This window comes from Chiloscyllium plagiosum, unplaced genomic scaffold (assembly GCF_037043375.1).
Source record: "Chiloscyllium plagiosum isolate Xiang-an unplaced genomic scaffold, Cpla_swu_hap1 HiC_scaffold_4, whole genome shotgun sequence".
Lineage (NCBI taxonomy): Eukaryota > Metazoa > Chordata > Chondrichthyes > Orectolobiformes > Hemiscylliidae > Chiloscyllium > Chiloscyllium plagiosum.
Window position 1 is genome coordinate 97947877 of NW_028270142.1, and position 21074 is coordinate 97968950.

At 38.7% G+C, this 21074-nt stretch overlaps 1 protein-coding gene across 3 annotated transcripts in view; it reads left to right on the forward strand.

Annotated features, from left to right (window-relative positions):
- The window catches only part of lrrcc1 (leucine rich repeat and coiled-coil centrosomal protein 1), a 200518-nt gene that overhangs the window by 139015 nt on the left and 40429 nt on the right, over positions 1-21074 (forward strand). For all 3 annotated transcript variants that reach the window (XM_043688159.2, XM_087986500.1, XM_043688160.2), the window contains 3 exons: positions 7591-7792; positions 11818-12003; positions 16269-16443. In XM_043688159.2, coding sequence (XP_043544094.2) covers positions 7591-7792; positions 11818-12003; positions 16269-16443 — 563 coding nt within the window. The remainder of the gene's footprint in view (positions 1-7590; positions 7793-11817; positions 12004-16268; positions 16444-21074) is intronic.

The window sequence follows — 21074 nt, forward strand, 5'->3', positions numbered from 1 at the left end:
AATAGAAAATGGCTTAAAAGAAATAATGGGGGCTATGGGAAAAGTGGGGTTAGGGAAAGACCAGCAAAAAATATCACTCGCATTCATTCAAAAGTCACCCAAAATTCTAATGCAACATATAGCACAGCCTGAATGAAGGTTGAAATCATGTTTATTAACAAAATAAAAGTAAACTTAGCATAGTACATTTAAAAAATATAAGCAAGCTGCTCTCTGTACAGTACCTCTCACAAAAAGCTGCTCTGTCGGCAGCTGACCTTGTGCTTGTGCAGAACAAGAAGACTGGCACTGACCTCATGCTTGAGCAAAACAGCCGGAAGACTGGCACTGACCTCGCACATGCTTAGAACAGCAGGAAGACTGGCACTGACCTCGCACATGCTTAGAACAGCAGGAAGACTGGCACTGACCTCGCACATGCGCAGAAAGGCAAGAAGATTGGCACCAATGTCGCGCATGCGCAGAACAGCAGGAAGACTGGCACTGACATGGCACATGCATAGAACTCCAGGAAGACTGGCACCGACCTCCTCCATATGCAGAATGGCAGGAAGACTGGCACTGACCTCACGCATGCACGGAGTGGCCCAAAGACTGGCATTACACATGCACAGACTGGCATGAAGACCAGTGCTGGCATCTCACATGCGCAGAATGGCACAAAGACCATTGAATGCGTAGGACGAAGCATGTGAACCAATCCCTAGTGGAATCGCACTATTGCAAACAGAGATAAGTATTCTGGAAAATACCATTCCTAATTCTTCAGCAATGTTTTAGCCAAATTGTGCTGCCGAAACGTGTGTATTTTAAAACTACATACAGCTTCTGTAATCAATTGTTGCAGTTTCTCATTTGGAAAGACATGCCTTAAATAGGATGGTGAATATTTATGGACAAGTGTTTGATTGGATTTAGCTGTTTGCTTTACTTAACTGCAGCGAACGATGGCTGTAATAGTAAGTAGCAGTAGCTTCTTAACTAATTTCATTACTCCAGTCATCATTAATCAACTGAACTATAAATACAAAGTAGGCATTATTAATGACCTTCATTTTGAATGAAAATGATTTAAGGAATTGACACTGAAGTACCCTGACCTTTAATGAAATGCATCAAATCAAAACATAATATTTTTGTTCACTCATTAATGTTTTAGCTACATTTTGATTCATTTTTGTCAAGGGGCAGCATGATGGAGGGGTGGCACAGTGTCACAGTGGTTAGCACTGTTGCCTCAGCGCCAGAGACCCGGGTTTGATTCCAGCCTCGGTTGACTGTCTGTTGGAGTTTGCACATTCTCCCCGTGTCTGCATGGGTTTCCTCTGGGTGCTTCGGTTTCCTCCCACAGTCCAAAGATGTGCAGGTCAGGTGATTTGGCCATATTTGCTTGCCCATAGTGTTTGGTGCATTAGTCGGAGGGAAACAAGTCTGGGTGGGTACTCTTCAGAGGGTCGGTGTGTACTGGTTGGGCCGAAGGGCCTGTTTCCCCATTCAGGGAATCTAATCTAATCTAATCTTGTGTCTCCTGTTATCAGGAACCTTTTGTAATTTAGCTTGCAATTAATTTCCTGATCTCTCCCTCTATTACAGTGAGGAGTGATGATGCTTCTTTTGATTCTTACCCTGATCTTGGTAATTTTACTGCTTATTGTAACATCCACGCCAAAGGTTTTGCTCTTGAGCGGCCCAAGTCAGTGGTGCAAAAATGGAGTCACGCTTTCTGCTCTGTGTAAGATTCTATTCCCACTTTGCCTGGTCCATCAGGTTTACCCAGGATTCAGAAATCCAAGGTAGTTCCAACAAAGGAATTCATCCAATGTTCTTTACTAAAGCAAAGTAAGCTATGGAAAATACTGCAGAAATATTATCCATACAATGCTTTCAATCACCAGCGAACGTTTTACATGGACTTGTCCAAAGATCAGACCAAAACAGGTTATCAGCCTGTTCCATCTCAGCTAGTTAATTTTGCTGTGAGGCAAGGGTTCTTATAATTTTTCCACGTAAAGAAGCTGTACATCCAAACGCTTAATACTGTCCAGTCTCTAGCAAATGTTCACTGATCACTTGTAAACATTGCAAACGTCATGTTTTCTACATTCATTAGGACTTGCTGGTGTCTCCATGGAAAGAGGCTTATCTGTTGCTTTTAATGAACTTTGACATAAAACTTCAGCTTGTTTTTGTTTTCCACCATTTTTATGTCATCCAATGATGTGATACTTACGCAGCAAAATTCTATGACAATCTCAAATTTAGCTGATAATATCCATGTTATCACATTTGATTCATTATGTCCATGTTAAACAAAATATCAGCTTTTCCAGAGTTACTGTAACAGTTCGGTCCATTATTGCTGAGTTACAATACTTCATGTAAACAAACATGCATATTCCTTTAGTAAAACACAGAAACACTTGAAAACCGGTGACCTTTCCAATCATTAGGTTATTACCAGACGTCACAGCAAAAATGAGGACTGCAGATGCTGAAATCAGAGTCAAGATTAGAGTGATGCTGGAAAAGCACAGCAGGGTCAGGCAGCATCCGAGGAGCAGGAAAATTGACGTTTTGGGCAAAAGTCCTTCATCAGGAATAAGGCTGGGAGCCTCCGTGGCGGAGAGATAAATGGGAGTAGGGTGGGGCTGGGGAGAAGGTAGCTAAGAGTGCAATAGGTGGATGAAGGTGATAGGTTCATATAATTTCTTCTCATTCAATTTAACTTTATTTAACTTCATTTTGGCTGACCCAGCAAATTTTAGATTAACATTTACACTGTCAGCAGATTGCAAGTGGCTCTGGACTGCTGAATCTTGACCTTATGCTCTTCGTGCCAATTCATACCCTGCACCTATTTCGATGACCTCTTAAATCCTCCATTCCAGCACATGACTCTCTCTGTCTCTGTCTGTCTCTCTCTCTCACTCTCTCTCTCTCTCTCTCTCTCTCTCTCGTGTCAGCTGTCATTTGTGGAGAGTGAAACAGCATGATGGCATCCCATGAAATGGGAAAAAAAAACAAGTAATAAATTTTAAGCTAGAATAGAGGCAGGTTAACGGAGGCATGGGGAAAGACAAAAGAGAAGGTCTGCAGTATGGTGGAAGGTATTAAATGACAAAAAGAATGATGGTACAACGTAAAAGAATGTGCTTATGGGACAAATGTCGAAGCAAAAAAATGGATCTAGAGTAAATGAGAGTGCCAGAATTATCACTAACAGCAGCCTTCTGAAAAATGGGGGCAATATTATGATTTGACATTGTTGAACTCAATATTGTAAAGTGCTTACTTGAAAAATGAACTGCTGCTCCTCCAGCTTATGATCAGCCTCATTGGATGATATAGAGAGGCTGAGAAGAAAACAAAAGTGGCAGGTGACTGGAATGCAAGGTCATGTTTGTGAATTGAATTGACGTTCTATAAAGTGGTCACACAGTCTGCATTTGACCTCCTCAAGTGTGCAGGGGATACTGCATTATAAACAGCAAATACAGTATAGTAAATTGATTGAAGTTCAAGTAAATCATAGTTTTTCTGAGGAAAAAATGTTTGGGGCTTTGGAGAGTGGGAAGGGAGAGGTAAAAGTACAAGTATTTCAACTTCTGTACTACAAGGGAAAGGGCTGGAATGTTGGGTGTGATTGAGGCATGGACCAGGGTACCCATAGAGAGAACTGTCCATATGCAGTACTGGAAGGAAAAGGGTAAATTGGTGGTGAAAATGGTGTAAGATGATCCATTGCAGATGAAAACTGGTGGGGTAGAAAATGAGAACATGGAAATCTGTGTTGTGGTTATGAAGAGGAAAGAAGAGATGAGAACAGATGTTTGAAAATGGAACTGATGAGCTCAAGGGATCAGTGAACCATTGTAGTTTGGGGAGGGGGATTCATAGGTTGAGAACAAAGGAAGGCATATCACAGGTACTGGCAAGGAACATGGCATCATTAGAAATATGTAATAGAGATGGAATATAGTAGTTACAAAGAGTGAAGTGAGAGGAAGTGTCATTAAAGTAGTTCTGAGAATAGGGCTAGTCTTTCCCTAGAAATGTAGACAAAGATGTCATAGAAGGAAATGGAAGAGAAAGAGAGAGATCTGATGAATGGTGGAAATTGTCAGTAAAGTTGACTATATTTTCCAGATTTGAAAGACCAAGAATAGGCAGTATGCCAGACAACAATATTTGGGTTAATCAAGGCTAGGGAAGAAAATGAATACTGTGAGAACAACAACCTTTCCTAAAAAGGAAAATTAGTTACCATGCTAGCGTAGCATACCATATTTTGAGGAATTGAGTGGAGTCAAAAGAGAAACTGCTCAACCTGAGAATAAATTCATTGAAACAAAGAAAAGTCTTCATGAATGGGAACTAGTTGGTGCTAACTTAAAGGAAGAAGCTGGGCGTTTTCATATGGGGAATGAACATCCGTGGTGTAGAGGATAATTCTCTCAGCAATACACTGTTCCACCCCATTACCTCCTACACTTGCCACAATTCCTTGCTTTGTAAGTGCTAAAGATATACCATCTGCCTCTTTACCTCTTTCCCCTCTCCATTCTTACTATCAAGGGTCCAGATACTTTCCAGTCAACTTGGTCAGAGAGGTAAGTACACACCTCTGGAGCAAGTGAGACATGAATGCAGACTCCTGACTCAGAGGCAGGACACCACCATCATAAATAGCTCTCTACTCCTGATAGCAATGTATTCTGAAGAAGGATGAATGCCCAAAGTGTCCATTAGTCAGCTCTCATCACAGTAAAAGCCACTGTGCCACAAGCGCCCATCATCAAGGATTCAAAACAGTGTTTCCAGGTGACACAGCAATTTACTTGTATTCTTTCAATTTGCTATGCTGTATTCACTGTTTATGATCCTTTGCCCTCTTATGTTGAGGAGCCCAAATGCAGATTGTGAGATTTTGGAAGAATACCTCTATTCATCTTCAAGTGTGATCCTGACCCTCTGGTCACCGGACAACATTCTCTGTCATTTCCCCCCAGTATTTTTCCATTAAAACTCATAACAAGCTCAAACAGCATCTTACATTTTGATTAGACATTTTGCAGCCTTCTGGACTCAACAGTTCAGCAATTTCAGATAACCATTGTCCCCATATTGTTGGACTGCAGCTGCTGATGATTCTGTTTATCATATATTCTTCCTTCAGTTCCTATTTTCCTTTGCCTTGCATCATCATATTATCTGACATATAGTCATTTGTTCCTTCCACCCCTTCACAGTCCTTCCCTTTTGTTCTTTCCCCACCTCTGAGCTTGCTTAAAAACTGCTTATGTAGTTAACTCTGTTTTTGTTATTCCACTCTTTTAACTATTGCACTTTTATTTTCTTTTTGCATTTTTCCTTTGCTTCACTGAAATGATCCTTTGCATCATCTAACTCCTATTTCATAACCAGTAGTTTTGTTTTCCTTCTGTTTAGACAGTTCTCCCTTATCACAATTCTAGTTTTAAGTGTCCACTAAATACCTAAATATTAACTAATTATTTTAGCAGATGCTAATTGACCAGTTGTAATTTTCCAGAAATTTCTGTGTTTTTTATTTCTAAGATTTCCACTTTTGCTTTCTCCTAATTTTTATCGATTAATTCTTAAAGCACTTAAATGCTTTTTTAAGTGACAACATTGTGATGATATATTATAACACCATTTGTTCAGCCAAGTCTGAATATGAGACTGCTCCCTAAGCTATTAAGGATTTTTAAAAACTCGCTCTGTATTGTTAACTCTTCTGGCAAATGGTTAAATAATTAGTAGCCACCTGATTCCTGCCATTTTATGGGATGCAATCAGAACCCGCTGTTCACATATTTGAAACAGTCAACATGAGGAGTATTGTGTTTCTATTAAACACCCTTAGGGTCATAATTGTAACAAAGGCAACTGTGATGACTGATACAGCTATGGACAGTGAATTTATCAGGGCAAATGAGTCCTTGACTGTAGAAGGACAGTATGGATCATTAAGCACAATGACTATGTTTGAAGGTTTTTGAAGGCTTGATTTTTCATCTGTGGACACTACATTGTATGTATATATTATGTATATAGAAAGTAAGAAATTACTGAAAAGACAAAGAATTATGAATGAAATAAGATTGAGAATAACAAAGTTTGAGAAGTGACACTGAAAACTGCTGAAACAATTAGAAAGCAACTGGTTGAATTGTGACTTTCATTGGTTGGTTTGTTCTGTTCTGCATTTGGATCATCCTCTGTAAAGCTGCTCCTTCAAAAGGTTCATTGCCCTCTCCAGCAAAAATATAATTAATATAAAACTACAAAATTCTTGCATAATAAACCTTTTATCTTCCAGAGGAGAGCTATTTTAAGTTTGGAACACACCGAAAGCATTTCAAGAAAATGTACCCTTCCTTGCAGCTGTCATGGTTCAGGAAGGTGTCTTGGAAAACAAATCATATGCTTGATAATTTATCATTCACCCTCAATTTACACCTTGCCATTTTGCTCTGGAAGTACTGAATGTTTCTTGTACTTTTGCAGAAAAACAGCTATTATTTGGAGTGCAGGCCTTATTAAGAGCTAGATTTCTCAAAGATTATTCCTTTTCAAGAGCAACTTGGTTCTGGTAATTGAAGATGTGATCATGGTACCTGGGAAGTTAAGGAGAAAGTGAGGTCTGCAGATGCTGGAGATCAAAGTTGAAACTTTATTGCTGGAACAGCACAGCAGGTCAGGCAGCATCCAGGGAACAGGAGATTCGACGTTTCGGGCACAGGCCCTTCTTCAGGAATCCTGAAGAAGGGCCTGTGCCCGAAACGTCGAATCTCCTGTTCCCTGGATGCTGCCTGACCTGCTGTGCTGTTCCAGCAATAAAGTTTCAACCTGGGAAGTTAACAATAGTAAAGCAAAGGAATTAATCAAGAAGATAATTATCAGGAGTTTATTGGCATGTGTTCTGTTTCCAATACACTGGCATCGTCAAGGTGAGAAAAAGAGAGTTTTCCTGAATGCAAGACTGCAGAGTCTTTAAAAACATTCCTAACAGAGAGTCCTAATACAAGGTGGCTACGCTTAAAAACATTAGTGACGTATTAGTTGAACTCAAAGTCCACAACCCTTGGATAGTTGCCAAGGATTTGAAGGGAAATAATATTATAAAACACAATAAATCTCAATTTATATATAAATCTATACAGATGTTTGAAATGGAATTCAGACTAAGTGGTTAATCTTCCATTTTCTGATGAGTTTTTTGGGTATATGTCAAATGGGTGCAGAAAGAAACTCGAGTTAAATTTTGTGAAATAAATGTGTTAATTTTACTATTAAAATATTTAACACAACTATTTGAGATGAAGATTAGTTAATAATACTTATGTTAATTCATTTTTGTGTCATAGAATTCTTGAATTTAAAAATTCAATCCATGTAAATATCTGGTTTTCATATTTCCAATCTAATTTCAAAATAATCCTAGCAAAATGTTTCTGGTCTCTACCAATTATAGCAATAGTTTTGCTTGATTTTAGTTTAAGTAGGTTTGAAATATGTCATTATTAACAATGTAAAATGTTTAAAGCAGAAGTATCTATCCAATAGGAAAGAAGTGGAATCTAGAGTTACTTTGAGTGGACCAGAATTTCAAGCTGCTTTGTCCAGAGAGGTTGCAAAAGAAGAAGAGAAACATGCTCAGCAGTTAAAAGGGTATCAAGAAAAAATTGACCTACTAAGTCAGCAGTATGCATCTTTGGAGGATGAATTTCGCATGGCTCTTACCATTGAAGCAAACCGATTTAAAGAGGTAATTAAGGATGAAAATATTTTTGTGGAAGGTCTCTACAGCCGAGAGGAATCAGTTTAATTTGATTTAATATTTATGGTGACTATGATTGTTGAAGGTCAAACATGTTAAATTTTTATGTCTGTTTCAGATAATTAAATCAAGTAGGTAGTTTGATTATATTGTTATGTCTTGGTTAAATCTTTGGCTGTGACCTGATTCTGTAAAGTTGTACTTCTGATTTACATAACAGACATTATTTGAACTCTATTTAAAATTAATAAAGAGTTGACAAAAAGTCAAGCAGCTGTACACAGCACTGACTTAATATTCACTAAACTATTAGAAAAGCAGACAAACTTGGAAATTCGAGTAGATGCACCTTTAAAGGCATGATGACAAGTAGAACAGTAAAATACATACAAGACATGTTACTGGCAAGTACAAGCAGTGCAAAATTAAATAGCTAATGCTAAACCTGTTCTAACTCAAAGCGATCATAGCAATGGAAGCGAAATAGAAGAAATTTAGTAAGGTAATACCTGAAACAAATTCATGGAATGTGGGGAAGGTGATGGCGTATTCGTGATGTCACTGGACTAGAAATTCACAATCTCAGGTTAATGTTCTGAGGGCATGGGATTCAAACTCCAAATGGTGAAATTTGAATTCACTAATAAGCCAGCCCAATGGGTTCATGTGTTGCTCTCAAACTGGTACATTCACTTTCCTCCATTAAACTAATCTGTCTGCTCAGATAAATATTAAAAAGTCCATGGCACAATGTGAAAACAAAAGAGGTATCTCTGATGTCTCGGCCAATATTAGGACCTCAGTCAATACCACAAAATGAAGTTATCTTTAATCTTTTTATTCACTTATATGATGTAAATGTCACTGGCTGTGCTGGTATTTATTGCTCATCCCTGCCACCCTTGAGAAGGTGGTGATGAGCTGCCTTCTTGAACTGCTGCAGTCCATGTACTGAAGGTAGACCCTTAATGCCTTTAGGAAAGGAATTTCAGGATGCTGACCTAGTGACAAGGAAAGAATGATGATATAGTTCCAAATCAGGATGGTGAGTGTGTTGGAGGGGAACTTATATGAGGTGGTGTTCCCATGTTTCTGCTGTTCATGTCGAGATGAAAGTGGTCATGGGTTTGGAAGGTGCTGTCTTAGGATCTTTGGCTAATTTCTGCAGTGCTTCTTGTAGATAGTACACACTGCTGCAATTGAATGTTGATGAAGAGAGAGTGGATGTTTGTGAATATGGTACCAATCAAGCCGGCTGCTGTGACCTGAATGGTAACAAGCTTCTTGAGTGATGTTAGAGTTGCACTTAACCAGGCAAGTGGGGAGTATTCCATCACACTCCTGATTTGTGCCTTGTAAATGGTGGATAGGCTTTGGGGTGTCGGAAGGTGAGCTACTTACTGCAGTATTCCCAGCCTGGAACCTGTTCTACTAGCTCAGAGGCGGGGAACCTTTTCATGTTGGAAGGCTGCATTGTGTTGTAATCTAATAAGGCCGCATCCAAGAAACTTCAATTATATATTCTTCAAAATTCACATTATTTTGTAAAAATCTAACTACTATGTACTAACTAAAAAAAGAAAATAAAATGTGAATTCTAAAATTAACTAACCTTTTAATGACTTTGTTGTGACTGCTTTTTGGAGGAAAGCATTTGAATATTTGGTTGCAGCATGGAGGTCTGCAGTTTTAGCTGTTGGGTATCCGTCATTTGTGACCTTAAGGGCGTCTTGATTTTGGTTAAGTAGGAGAATGTAGATTCGCAGCAATAAGTGGGAACTATTTCGTTGAATTTTCTTTTACTCTCTAGTATTTTAAATACATTCATTTTAAGATTAAAATAAAAATAATAAAGGACGAAAAAAACATATTAATAAAAAATAAAAGATTTGTTCTGCAAAATTTGGATTCATTCAAAAGGCCACACACAATAGCCTAGAAGGCAGCAGGTTCCCCACCCCTGTACTAGCTGCTATATTTAGATAGCGAGTCCAATACAATTTCTGGTAAATGGTAACCTCCATGATGTTGATAGTGGGGGACTCAGTGATGGTAAAACCTTTCACTGTCAATGGCTGTGGTTAGATTGTCTTTTATTAGGGATAGTAGTTACCTAGAATTTATTGGTGTGTATGTTACTTGCCACTTCAGCCCAAGTCTTGGTATTGTTCGGGTCTTGTTGCATTTTGCCATGGACTACTTCAGTACTTGAAGAGTTGTGAAAGGTCCTGAACATTGTGCAGACATCAGCGAACATTCCTACTTCTGACTTTCTGATAGAGGGAAGGTGATTGATGAAGCAGCTAAAGAATCGGGCCTAGGACCCTACCCTGAGGAACATCTGTAGAGATGTCCTGGACGTGCGATGACCGACCTCCAACAATACAACCATCTTCCAATGTGCCAGGTCTGATTCCGATCATTGCTGAGTTTATTCCTGACTCCTATTGACTCCAGCTTTGCAAGGGCCCAAACAGAGTGTTAGTGATCAAATTATTTCTGAGCATCTGCTGCATGATAGCATTGTTGATGACATTTTCCATCCGTTTACTGATAATCGATAATAGACTGATGAGGTAGAAATTCGCCAGGTAGGATTTGTCCTGCTTCTCACGTACAGGACATACATGGTAATTTTCTACATTTTTGGGTAGATACTTGTGTTGGAGCTGTACTTGAGCGGTTTGACTCAGGATATAACAAAATCTGGAGCTGTGATTTTGTCAGGGCCCCCATTGCCTTTGCAGCATCTAGTGCCTCCAACCATTTCTTGGTATCACATGGAGTGAATCAAATTTGCTGAAGTCAGGCATTTGCGATACTGGAGACCACAGGAAGAGGCAGAGATGGATCATCTGCTCAACACTTCTGGCTGAAGATTATTGTGAATTTTTCAGCCTTATCTCTTACACTGATGTGCTGAGCTCCCCCACCACTGCTGATGGGGATATTTGTGTAGTCCTTCTCCAGTGAGTTGTTTGAATGTTCAACACCATTCACAACTGGATGTGGCAGGACTGCAGGGCTCAGATAATATCCATTGATTGTGGATCGTTTAGCTCTATATATCACTTGCTGCTTATGCTTTTTGTCATGCAGGTACTTCTGATTTGTAGCTTCATCAGGTTGACATCTCATTCTTAGGTGTGCCTGGTGCTGCTCCTACTGTGCCTTTTTGCAATGCCCATTGTTATGTCAATGATAGAGTGGGAGATATGCTAGACCATGAAGTTGCAGATTGTGTTGATGTTGCTTGACTCGTCTGTGAGACAGCTCTCACAGTTTTGACACTAGCCAAACTTCTGGCACTTTGCAGAGTTGACAGGGCATTTTTGCCATTGCCGTTTCCGGTGCTTACATTGAATCCAGTTAATTCATCCAGTTTCATTTCTATCTTGAGACTTGCTCAAAATTGAGATAACTGACTGGCTGGTTTTTTGTGCCATTTCAAAGTGCAGCTCAGTGAGTCTGGAGTCACACATAGGCCAGTTGAAATAATGATGGCAGATATCCTTCCATTAAAGATATTAGCAAACCAGATGGGTTTTTCGAAAAATCAGCAGTGTTTTCCTGGTCATCACTCGACTCTTAATTCCAGGTAATTATTGAGTTTAAATTTCACCATCTGATCAAATTCCACGTATACTCAGAACCTTTCCTGAGGCAATGTTCCTGAGGATTAATAGTCCAGCTCAATTAATAGCTAGGTTAACAGTCTAAATACCAGCCATCATACCACTTCGTCATTTCTTCCCCCAGTTATCTGTTAATATTATATTTACTTGTGCAAATTTATGTATGTAGATTGGCTGCTACTTTTCCTCCAATGTTGTATACTCTTCAGAAGAGCTTAATTACATGTAAAAACACTTCAGAATGTCCTTTGGTTGTAAAAGCACTTTATAAAGGCATGTTGCTCTTAATGAGTTGTGATGGCTGTAAGTACAATTAATATTACCTTTTGTCTTCTTGATGTTTAATCTGTAATCATGTATTTCTTAAAATATCCACAGGTAAAATGTGGGTTTGATCATGTGACAGCAGAACTAGCGAAGACCGAGCAGGTCCTTGCTCAGACACAGCAGAAGGAAAAACAGGCAGGAACTTTGGTTCAGGAGCTAACTGGCATGGTGAAAGAGCAGAAAGCTAAGATTGCAGAACTGGCAAAAGCCAAGCAGGAAACAGTCTCAGAACTGAAGGTAAACCAAGTTATGTAATATTTGAGGTAGTCAATTGATGATGACTATACTAATGATTAATAGCTGTTATTCCTTACATTATATCAGATACCTATACTATTGTTTGCCTGATAACTGTTCTATCTACCTTTGCAGAAAGCGGGCAGACATTTGTGGGATATTTTAAAGCACAAATGGCCAGTATGCCATTTTTATATCTACATATTCTGGCCCATTTGGAGGAGGCATAATCATTATTGTGATAGTAGTTGCTGAAGCTGTGGCCAGCAGTGGAGCTGAAACTGCTGAAAAGAAACTAATGCTCCTGAAACTCCACTTTACTTGCATCCCATATTTTTTCTCATATATATGAATTGCAAACTTCTTAATTCTTATGCCACCCTCCACTTACCACAGGTTGCTCTTTAGTCTTTTTCATGTATGTTGGCAACCTGTCTAAAGATGGAGATATCCCATGTCTATCTGCCTTACCGACAATGTCATCCCTATAGTGTGATTATGAACCACTTCCAAAAGCAACTTCTTGGCTTTACTATTTACTATTTCTCAGCCATGATTGAATGGTGGAGTGGACTCGATGGGCCGAATGGCCTTACTTCCACTCCTATGTCTTATGGTCTTATGGTCTTGTGTTTCTCCATACTAATTCTCCAAGTTGATCTCCTGAACATTCTCTCCATTGTATCAATGTAATATTTATGAACAAAGCTACACCTTCATCTTGTCTTCACTAAATGTCTTTTACTGTCACATACTCAGAATGAAGTTTTATCATCTTGCAGCCAGGTAGCTATCAGATGAGATATATTTATTTATATTTACACTGTCAGTTCATCTGTTTTTGTTGTGAATGTTACGTATGTCCAGATTCAGAGCCTTTAGTTCTATTCTCTTCCTTTTTTTATAATCTCTAGCCATATGTACTACTGAATTCTTAGGTTTGCACACTCTGTCCCTGTGATCATGCTGTGATCATCATATTCCTTATTCCCATTTTACTGTCTTAGTTTGATTTTTCTGTTAAAATTTAGCATATTTTCCCAAACTTGAGCTTGAACTGGTACTGTCATGGACAGATATATCTGTGGTAGGAAGATGTGTGAGGATGAGATCACATCTATCTTCACTCTTACTGGACCCTTCACCATCTGTAGCAGATCAAGTCTGGCAGCTAAGTTCATTAAGACTGGAGCCGCTTAACCAGTAGTGCCGTTTCTGACCGTCACATAGGGATGGCCAATAAAGTCCCTCACCCAGAGTATATTATATGCCCTTGCCAATGTCACTGCACTGTCCTTGTGAAGAGGAAGTCCCATCTCAACTTACAGCCTCGGCATTAACATGCCACACTGAGGACCTGAACATCACCCTCTCCTTTCTAGGTGTTTACTCCCATTTCTCCTTAATGTTTGCAAACAGAGGCAATGGATGATCTTAGCCCATCTCCTCAAGCGACCTGGCATGCCAGCAATAGCACTTACCTGCCTAAATCCCTGACCAGTGGATCAGTTTCTCTCCGGTGGTACCACACATACTGTCCAGAATGGTTGAGAAAAGCGAATAAGATGCAGTGAATTGAGCTCAACATCAAGATAGGCATTGCTGAGCGTCTTGCCCGATTCTTTCTCTCATGTTCCATCGCCCATGTTGCTCAGAGCCTGATTAGGTTCTGCCTAAAATGTTAACTTAGTAGGTTTGGAGACAGAAACAAAGTTTTTATAGCACTTTTACTTTTCACTTTGTTTTCCAGCTTCCACAGTTTCTTGTTTTTATCAAGGTGCAAGTAATTATTTTCTGAAGGAAAGAATGGTTGTCCTTATGTGAGGGTTGACAGCTTGCAAAATATGACATCCATAGTATAATTTTTAATGCTACAACATTTTGCTTATCTTAAGCAGAAATAAGTGTGTAACATAACCTTGAAGAGAGTTTAATGTATAACATTTCATCTGTTGCTCATAAGATCAGAACTAAACTGCTCCCTTGAGATGGCTAATGAAGAATCATGGATTAAGATTTAGCTTGGTTCATAATTATTAATCAATTGATGAGCTGTAAAGCAATTTAGCCGACAACCTTGCAGTACAAGCTACAAACACACACAAGGTCACATTACTACTACTGCTCATAATTTACCTTGTAACTCTTATGTGCACACTGAACACCTGGTTGTAGACATTATATACAGAATCTTCAAAAGGTAACTAGATCTTTAATTGGCATTCATAAAATCATATTATCATATTTCATTTTTCCAGAAATGATGCCACTATTTATATACATTACACAACATATATAGTAATAATGCTGAAGAAAAGCTGCAAATCACCATAAAGATCCATTGATGATCAGCCATCAAATTAATTATATTGTTATTGGTTCTGAAAAGTGCTCGATCTACCTCAAATTACCCTGGAAAGGAAGGTTTCTAAAAAAATTGAGAAGCAAGTGATGTTAGCCATTTTATGTTGCTACTACACAATAGCAACACAGGTGGTGTTCACTACCAACAGAAAGCTGCTGTCAAGCCAAAAAGACGTTCTGTCTATGACACAAATGATAAATATGGTCTGTGAATTTTATTGCAGCTATGATACAGTATGTAGGTGCAGAGCAGACTCAAAAGGCGAAATGTTTCTATGTTAGGTGCTCACCAAAGAGACTGGCAGACTATATCAAATACCAAACCCCTTCAACTGTTTGCAACAAGCAAGGTACTAAATCATCCCCAAACACAATGTGTCCAATGTGATTTTGCAATTGATCATTTGTTAAATAAAATGCAAAGAATTAAACTGGCAATCAATTTAGGATTGTCAGTTGGGCTCACAGTGTGGGGTACTTGTGTGTACTGGAAGCCATATATTATTACACAGTACCCTGTTTTGACAGACAAACCTGGCAAGCCTGTGGCTGGTAAGATGACAGATTACCTCTTCACAGAGCCCAGCTAAACCATTTAAGTGGCCAATTACACAAAGGACCTATTTCCACCTCTGCTGGCAACTAACCAGTAAAAGGTGGTAAAGGTTCTGCCACATGGGGAGAGTGCCAAGTAAAACATGGTGACTTTCCAGCAGGGTTCTGGGTGAGATCCTCTTTGATCCACACAGCAGGGGGTCCCTGGTAGCAATTACCCATCTCTGCTGCAGCAACATCTGCCTCCTATTGTCCTGAAGAAGGGTCACTGGACTCCAAATGTTAACTGTTTTCCTCCACAGATTGCTGCCAGACAAGCAAAGTTTCTCCAGTAATTTCTGTTTCTGTTTGTTTCCCTCATTGCCCATGCTTGCCCAACTGAATGTGTTGCTCACAGACACCACCAACCTGACTTAGAGGATACATAGCTATTAATGTGCTCAAATTCTGCTGGTCCAGGCCTAGCAGTTGCTATCATTCATGATAATGCTGCTGACTTGCCAACCCTGTGTCAGGCTGGAACTTTTCAGAGTGTGTCACTGTCTTTATTGGGACATTAGCTACCACTGATAAAATAGAACGCCATAAATACACTCCTAATAGCTGCCAAAGAAGTTCTGTCACTTCCACATTTGGCTTCAGCAGTGGCACTTATGGTGGTTATATGAAATTCAGGCATAGAACCTTCTGGTGCTTTGAATTGATTTGTATGAATTATTTGGACTGTTCAATCTGATATTCACAGCAAAATGTTACTTACGTTAAGCAAACCAAATCTCCTTAGCACCATACCTTGCACTGTAATATTTGATATGCCCGAGATGAACAATTATTATGTTTTTTGTCTTTTTTTTTGTAAGTAATTATGTTCTCCAGTTTCCAGGTGGGATGTCAGTCAAAAGCTGTAATAACATGTACATATATAATTTTGTCAGGAACAGTTAGCACATGTCCTAATATGATCCAGGCAGATGTCCACTGCTAGCCTTATGTAATTGTTAACGTTTGATTCAACATTTGAATTCCAGTATACTCACTTAGGTGTGATTCAAATACTGAAATTGCAGCCTGAGAAAAAGTGTTTGTATGTAATCATCCTAATGAGAATTTCGAAAGAAAACACCATTGCTTTAAGGCATTTTGGTTCTTTGATCAGCATTATAGGACTTCGTTGCCAGTTAGTATGCAGTTGACTTACAACATAAGGAGTGAATTTCTATGATATTTTCCCGAAACGTAATTTAAGTAAATCAACTTTATAAAAATTGAATTAACCTCTGCAGGAATTATCTTGGGCAAGGTTATTGTGTGTGTGTTGATTGTTGAAATTTTCATTTGCAATATAGAGCCGGTTCCGGGCACTAGAATACGTAGCTGAGGAAGAGAAGAAGAAAACAGTTCAGATTGAACTACTTAAGCAGGAGAAATCTAAACTGATATCACAGCTAACTGCGCAGGAGTCTGTGATTGATGGCATGCGAGCCGAGAAAAGGATATGGGGACAGGAGTTAGCACAGCAAGGTAAGGCTGTTTTATTTAACTACATTGACTGAAAAAATATATTTCAATGTCTACCTTGGCAGCCTTAATTTCAAATCCAAATTCAATCCAAGTCCAAGTGAAAACTAATGCAATTAAAGCACAAAGTATTTTTCCAGTAATTCAAATAATATAGGCTTTACATATCGTTGAGGTCATGAAAAAGTCAATGTGAAACAACTAAGAATTATCTTAAATACTGTACAGCAACAAAGATTTAACAATAGATAGAGTTTGAAGTGAACAAAAAATTATAGAAACCTTAAGAATATTGGGTTTGATCTGATTGATAATTGGACCAATAGAATGTACTGTATTGTTTGCACAATGCTTCAGCCTGCTGATTGACTAAGAAATATTGTAACTGGAAAGCACCAGGAGTTGATGGCAAATGCACATAGTTTGCACTTAAAGGTCAGTTTTTATTCAATCTCTTTTGCTACGGTTTCTCCACTCTAATGACAATGGCCCCACCCCATTTCATGTTGGAACCCTATCTGCTTTTAATGGGTGTTTGCGGAATGCACTTACTGTGCCACTCTTGAGTATAATTGTGTCTGAGTATAATTTGGTGATTAATTGTGAAGAAGGATTGAGAGAAAAGTGCACTAAATCATAAGCAGTTGTGTCAAACTTTAGAAATTGCTGAGTGTATCGATGTGTAGTACGGTGGAAGCAAAATCAAATCAAATTTGTGCTTGAGCAGCACTGATGGATCTCCCACTGCTTCTGTCAGACAACCCTCCACAAAACAGTGTGTGCTGGAAAAACTCAGCAAGGCTGGCAGCATCTGTAAAGAGAAATAAATGAGTTAACAAGAACAGCAAGAGAATTCCGACAAGTGTGATACTCATCTTCGGACTCCGTCAACAAACACGTTGACCTGGACCCATTATACAAACCGCTGCAATGGAAAATCGGAACCAGCACCAACCAGAAACAGCTCGAAGAGAATCACATAAATTCAAAGTAGAACAGTACAGCAACACTTCACAGGAGTCGACACAGCACTGATGATATCACTAGCAAGGGAACAAAACATCTGCCAACAAACCTACCAACTCAGCGAACAGACCAACAATGAATCCAACCAACTCCCGAGCTACAAATCTTCACAAAAATTTTAAATAGGAGTAACTCTTTGTCAGAATTGAAAATAGCTGGGAAAAGGTATTATTTCTGCTGATGACAGGGTAGTTGGGGGGAGTCAATAAAATATGTGGAGAATCAGTCCAGAGAGAGAGAAAAAGGGATAGGCAAACAAAGGGATAGTTGGAGACAAATGCTAGATAGGATGCTAATGAGAATAGTTGAAAATAGGTGAGTAGGGTGTGAGGATGCGTGTGAGTGAGTGGGTTTGTATTGGATATCAGTGGCCAGCCTATCCCCAGAAATGGAAACAGATGTCAAGGAAGGGAAGGGAGAAGTCAGAGGTGGACCAAGTGCAGGTGAGAGCAGGTAGAAATTGGAAGCAAAATTGATACATTCTTCCAAATCCAGACAAAGAGGAAAAGGGTATAGACAAATAAATGGGCTCCATCTCCATATACAATCAATCTTCCCCTCTCACTCCACTCATTATTAGCATAAACACCATCCTTTCCCAGCTATTTTCAGTTCTGACAAAAGGTCACTTGACTCGAAACGATGACTGTTTTGCTTTCCACAAATTCAGCCAGACCTTCTGGGTATCTCCAGCGCTCTCTGTTTTGGTTTCAGATTTCCATCATCCACTGTTCTTTGTGTTTATCCTATTGTTTATTATGTCTAATAGCCTGGCTCACCATTCAGTCATTAATGCCCGAGAATGCTACATTTCTGAAAGTCTTTTTGCTGATGGAGCATGATAGAGATAATTGAATACTAAAATAAATTCTCATATCATCCCATTTTCTCCTGGTAAGATAGTCACAAGTTGGCTAACTGGTCATGCAACATTATTATAGATGATATTGGAATAAGCACAGAACATTGTCTGTGATCAATGCCTGTTTGAAACTGCCCAATCCATTTTATGTTGGATTTTGGGAATTAGCATAATATAGAATTCTTGTGTTGTATTAAATCCCAGAGTGGAAGTACAATGTTCTAATCCAATCTCCACAGTCTCCCAGAAGCATTGTAGAACACAAGTACAGAATTAATTAAAATAAATATTCCCGCTCCCCCCATGGAGTAGTATAATAACCATCATCAACAGAACCATGATATTACTTCCTGCATAGACAGTTGTGTCTCTTGGAAATGTGAGTGAAAGTTATATGAGTAAGTTTAAACATTAATGATCAAATATATGGAACATGATTGCTTCTGTGCTGCTGGGATATTAGAAAAATTGGGCTGAATTTTACAAGACCCGAGTTTCACTTTGAACTAAGTCTTTTTCTACACTTAATGGAAAATTTGAATGTACTAGGGTCACTACACCCTAAAGGTATTTTTTAATAACAAACAATTGATTCATTGCATAATACGAGGTCAAAAGTAGCATATGCTCACAGTCATCAACATACCGATCCAGAAGACTAGCTCAAACACATTCAATGAATTTCCCCTCTACAACATGGGTGCTCATTTGATTTTAGCTAATCTGTATGTAGAATTTAAGTTGTCTATGATTACAAAATTTGTATTGTTATATGCACCTCTAATTTTCTGATTTAGACAATGCCTGACACTGTCAATACTATTTGGTGACTTATAAACCACTGCTATGAATATTTGCTCCTCTTCATATTTTTTAGCTCCACCTAAACAGATTCTATATCCTGTCTTTTGAGATCCTCTCTCTACAATAAGTGTGTCATGTATTATTAGCACTACATCACCTCCTTTTCCTTTTTGGCCTATCTCTCTAAAAGTCAAATATCCTTTAATATTCATTTTCAGTCATGGTCATCAAGCAGCCATGTTTCCATTATGGCAATTAAATCATAACATTTTACTTCTACTAATGCCACTAATTCATCTACATCGTTGCAAATGTTGCATGCATTCAAATGGAGAGCTTTTAATTTTGTGTTTTCTATTCTACACTAATTTAACCCTGGTTGATTCTATGTTTTGTTTTTCTGTTTACTACTTTCCATTACACCATTTTTACTTTCATAACGAGCTTTGATTTTATTCTCTCTGAATTTCCTCTCAAGTTCCCCTCCCACAGACAAGCTTGTTAAAGCTTTCTCTAATAACACTACCAAATTTTCCTGATAAGATGTATGCTGCTCTCTTTGTACAGAGTCCGCCTGCTACAAAACTAATACAGTGCCCCAAAAATCCAAAGCCTTCCCTCCTGTCCCATTTTTCCAGCCACTTGATATTTTGCTCAATCTTCCTGTTTCTACATTCACTAACATGTTGTACCGAGAGCACGCCTGAGATTACTGACATAGAGTTCTGCTTTTCATTCTCTTGTCTAATCCTTAATTTCTACTTCAGGATTCTCATCCTTCTTTCTGCCAATGAAATTAGAGTCAATGTAGTGCACAACGTTCAGCTCTTCACCATCCATTAAAAGGATGTCCTGCAGTTACTTTGTGACATGCTTAGTCCTGGTACCAGAAAAGCAACAGTGTGGCTACATGAACTGTCTCCAGTGTCCAAAATGGAAAACAGATTAGTGAATCAGGTCACCTCAGATCGCTCCTGCATTCCTGCGTAGACTTTCTAAACTACTTAGCGGTCACCCATTCAGTCCCTGTAGGCTACCTGTCTTGAACTATAATAGAATATGCTATCCAGATAGTTCTCACTTCATGGATACACCACAATGACTGTAGCTAGCACTCAAGTTCAAAATTTGCAGCTCAGATATTTTTGCTGCTGCCAATGATACTTGCGTACATAGTCGCCTAGACCACATGAAGCACACCCAATTCCACACTTGGCACAGGATAGGCATTGCATCCTCTCACAGATGACATTTCCTCCTAGCTTTGAATCACCAACAAACTTGGATCTAGTGCACTTGGATTGCTTATTAAAGTTGTAAGTAGCTGAGATTTAGACCTTTGATCTTTGTGACATTTCACTTTTACACCTTGCCATCCCAACAGTTCCTACTCTGTGATTTCTATCCATTCACCAGTTTATGCTCATTTATTACACACAATATGAGCCCTGATTCTTTGCTCAGCCTCTTGTGCAGCACTTTATCAAAACTGTTCTGAAATCTAAGTACACTACATCTACTGGTTTCCCCTTGTCTACTGTGCTTGTCACCCTCTCTTTAATATGTTTATCTTGGCTATCAAATCATAGGCAAACAGTCATATGTGTTAATTTTATGCCAGTGTGAGCATACAGTGGATTTTCCATTAAGTACTGAGCCTCATTTCTTGTTCTCATTCTCTTCACAAATTAATTTATAATTGATATAGCAAAGCTTTTCTAATTATATCCAGTGTGGCAGATCCAGTTTTTCAATCAAATTATGAAATTGAGTTGATTATTTAAAATTGAGGCAAAAAGAAATAAGAATTAAAAATAAGAGAAGAAGGGTAAATAAGAATTTACAGCACAGGTTACACATCTCGTGAAAACTGATGAGAGGATTAAATGATTCAGTGATCGCTCATGATGATTCAGTGATGTGTTTACTTGCGAATGAATAA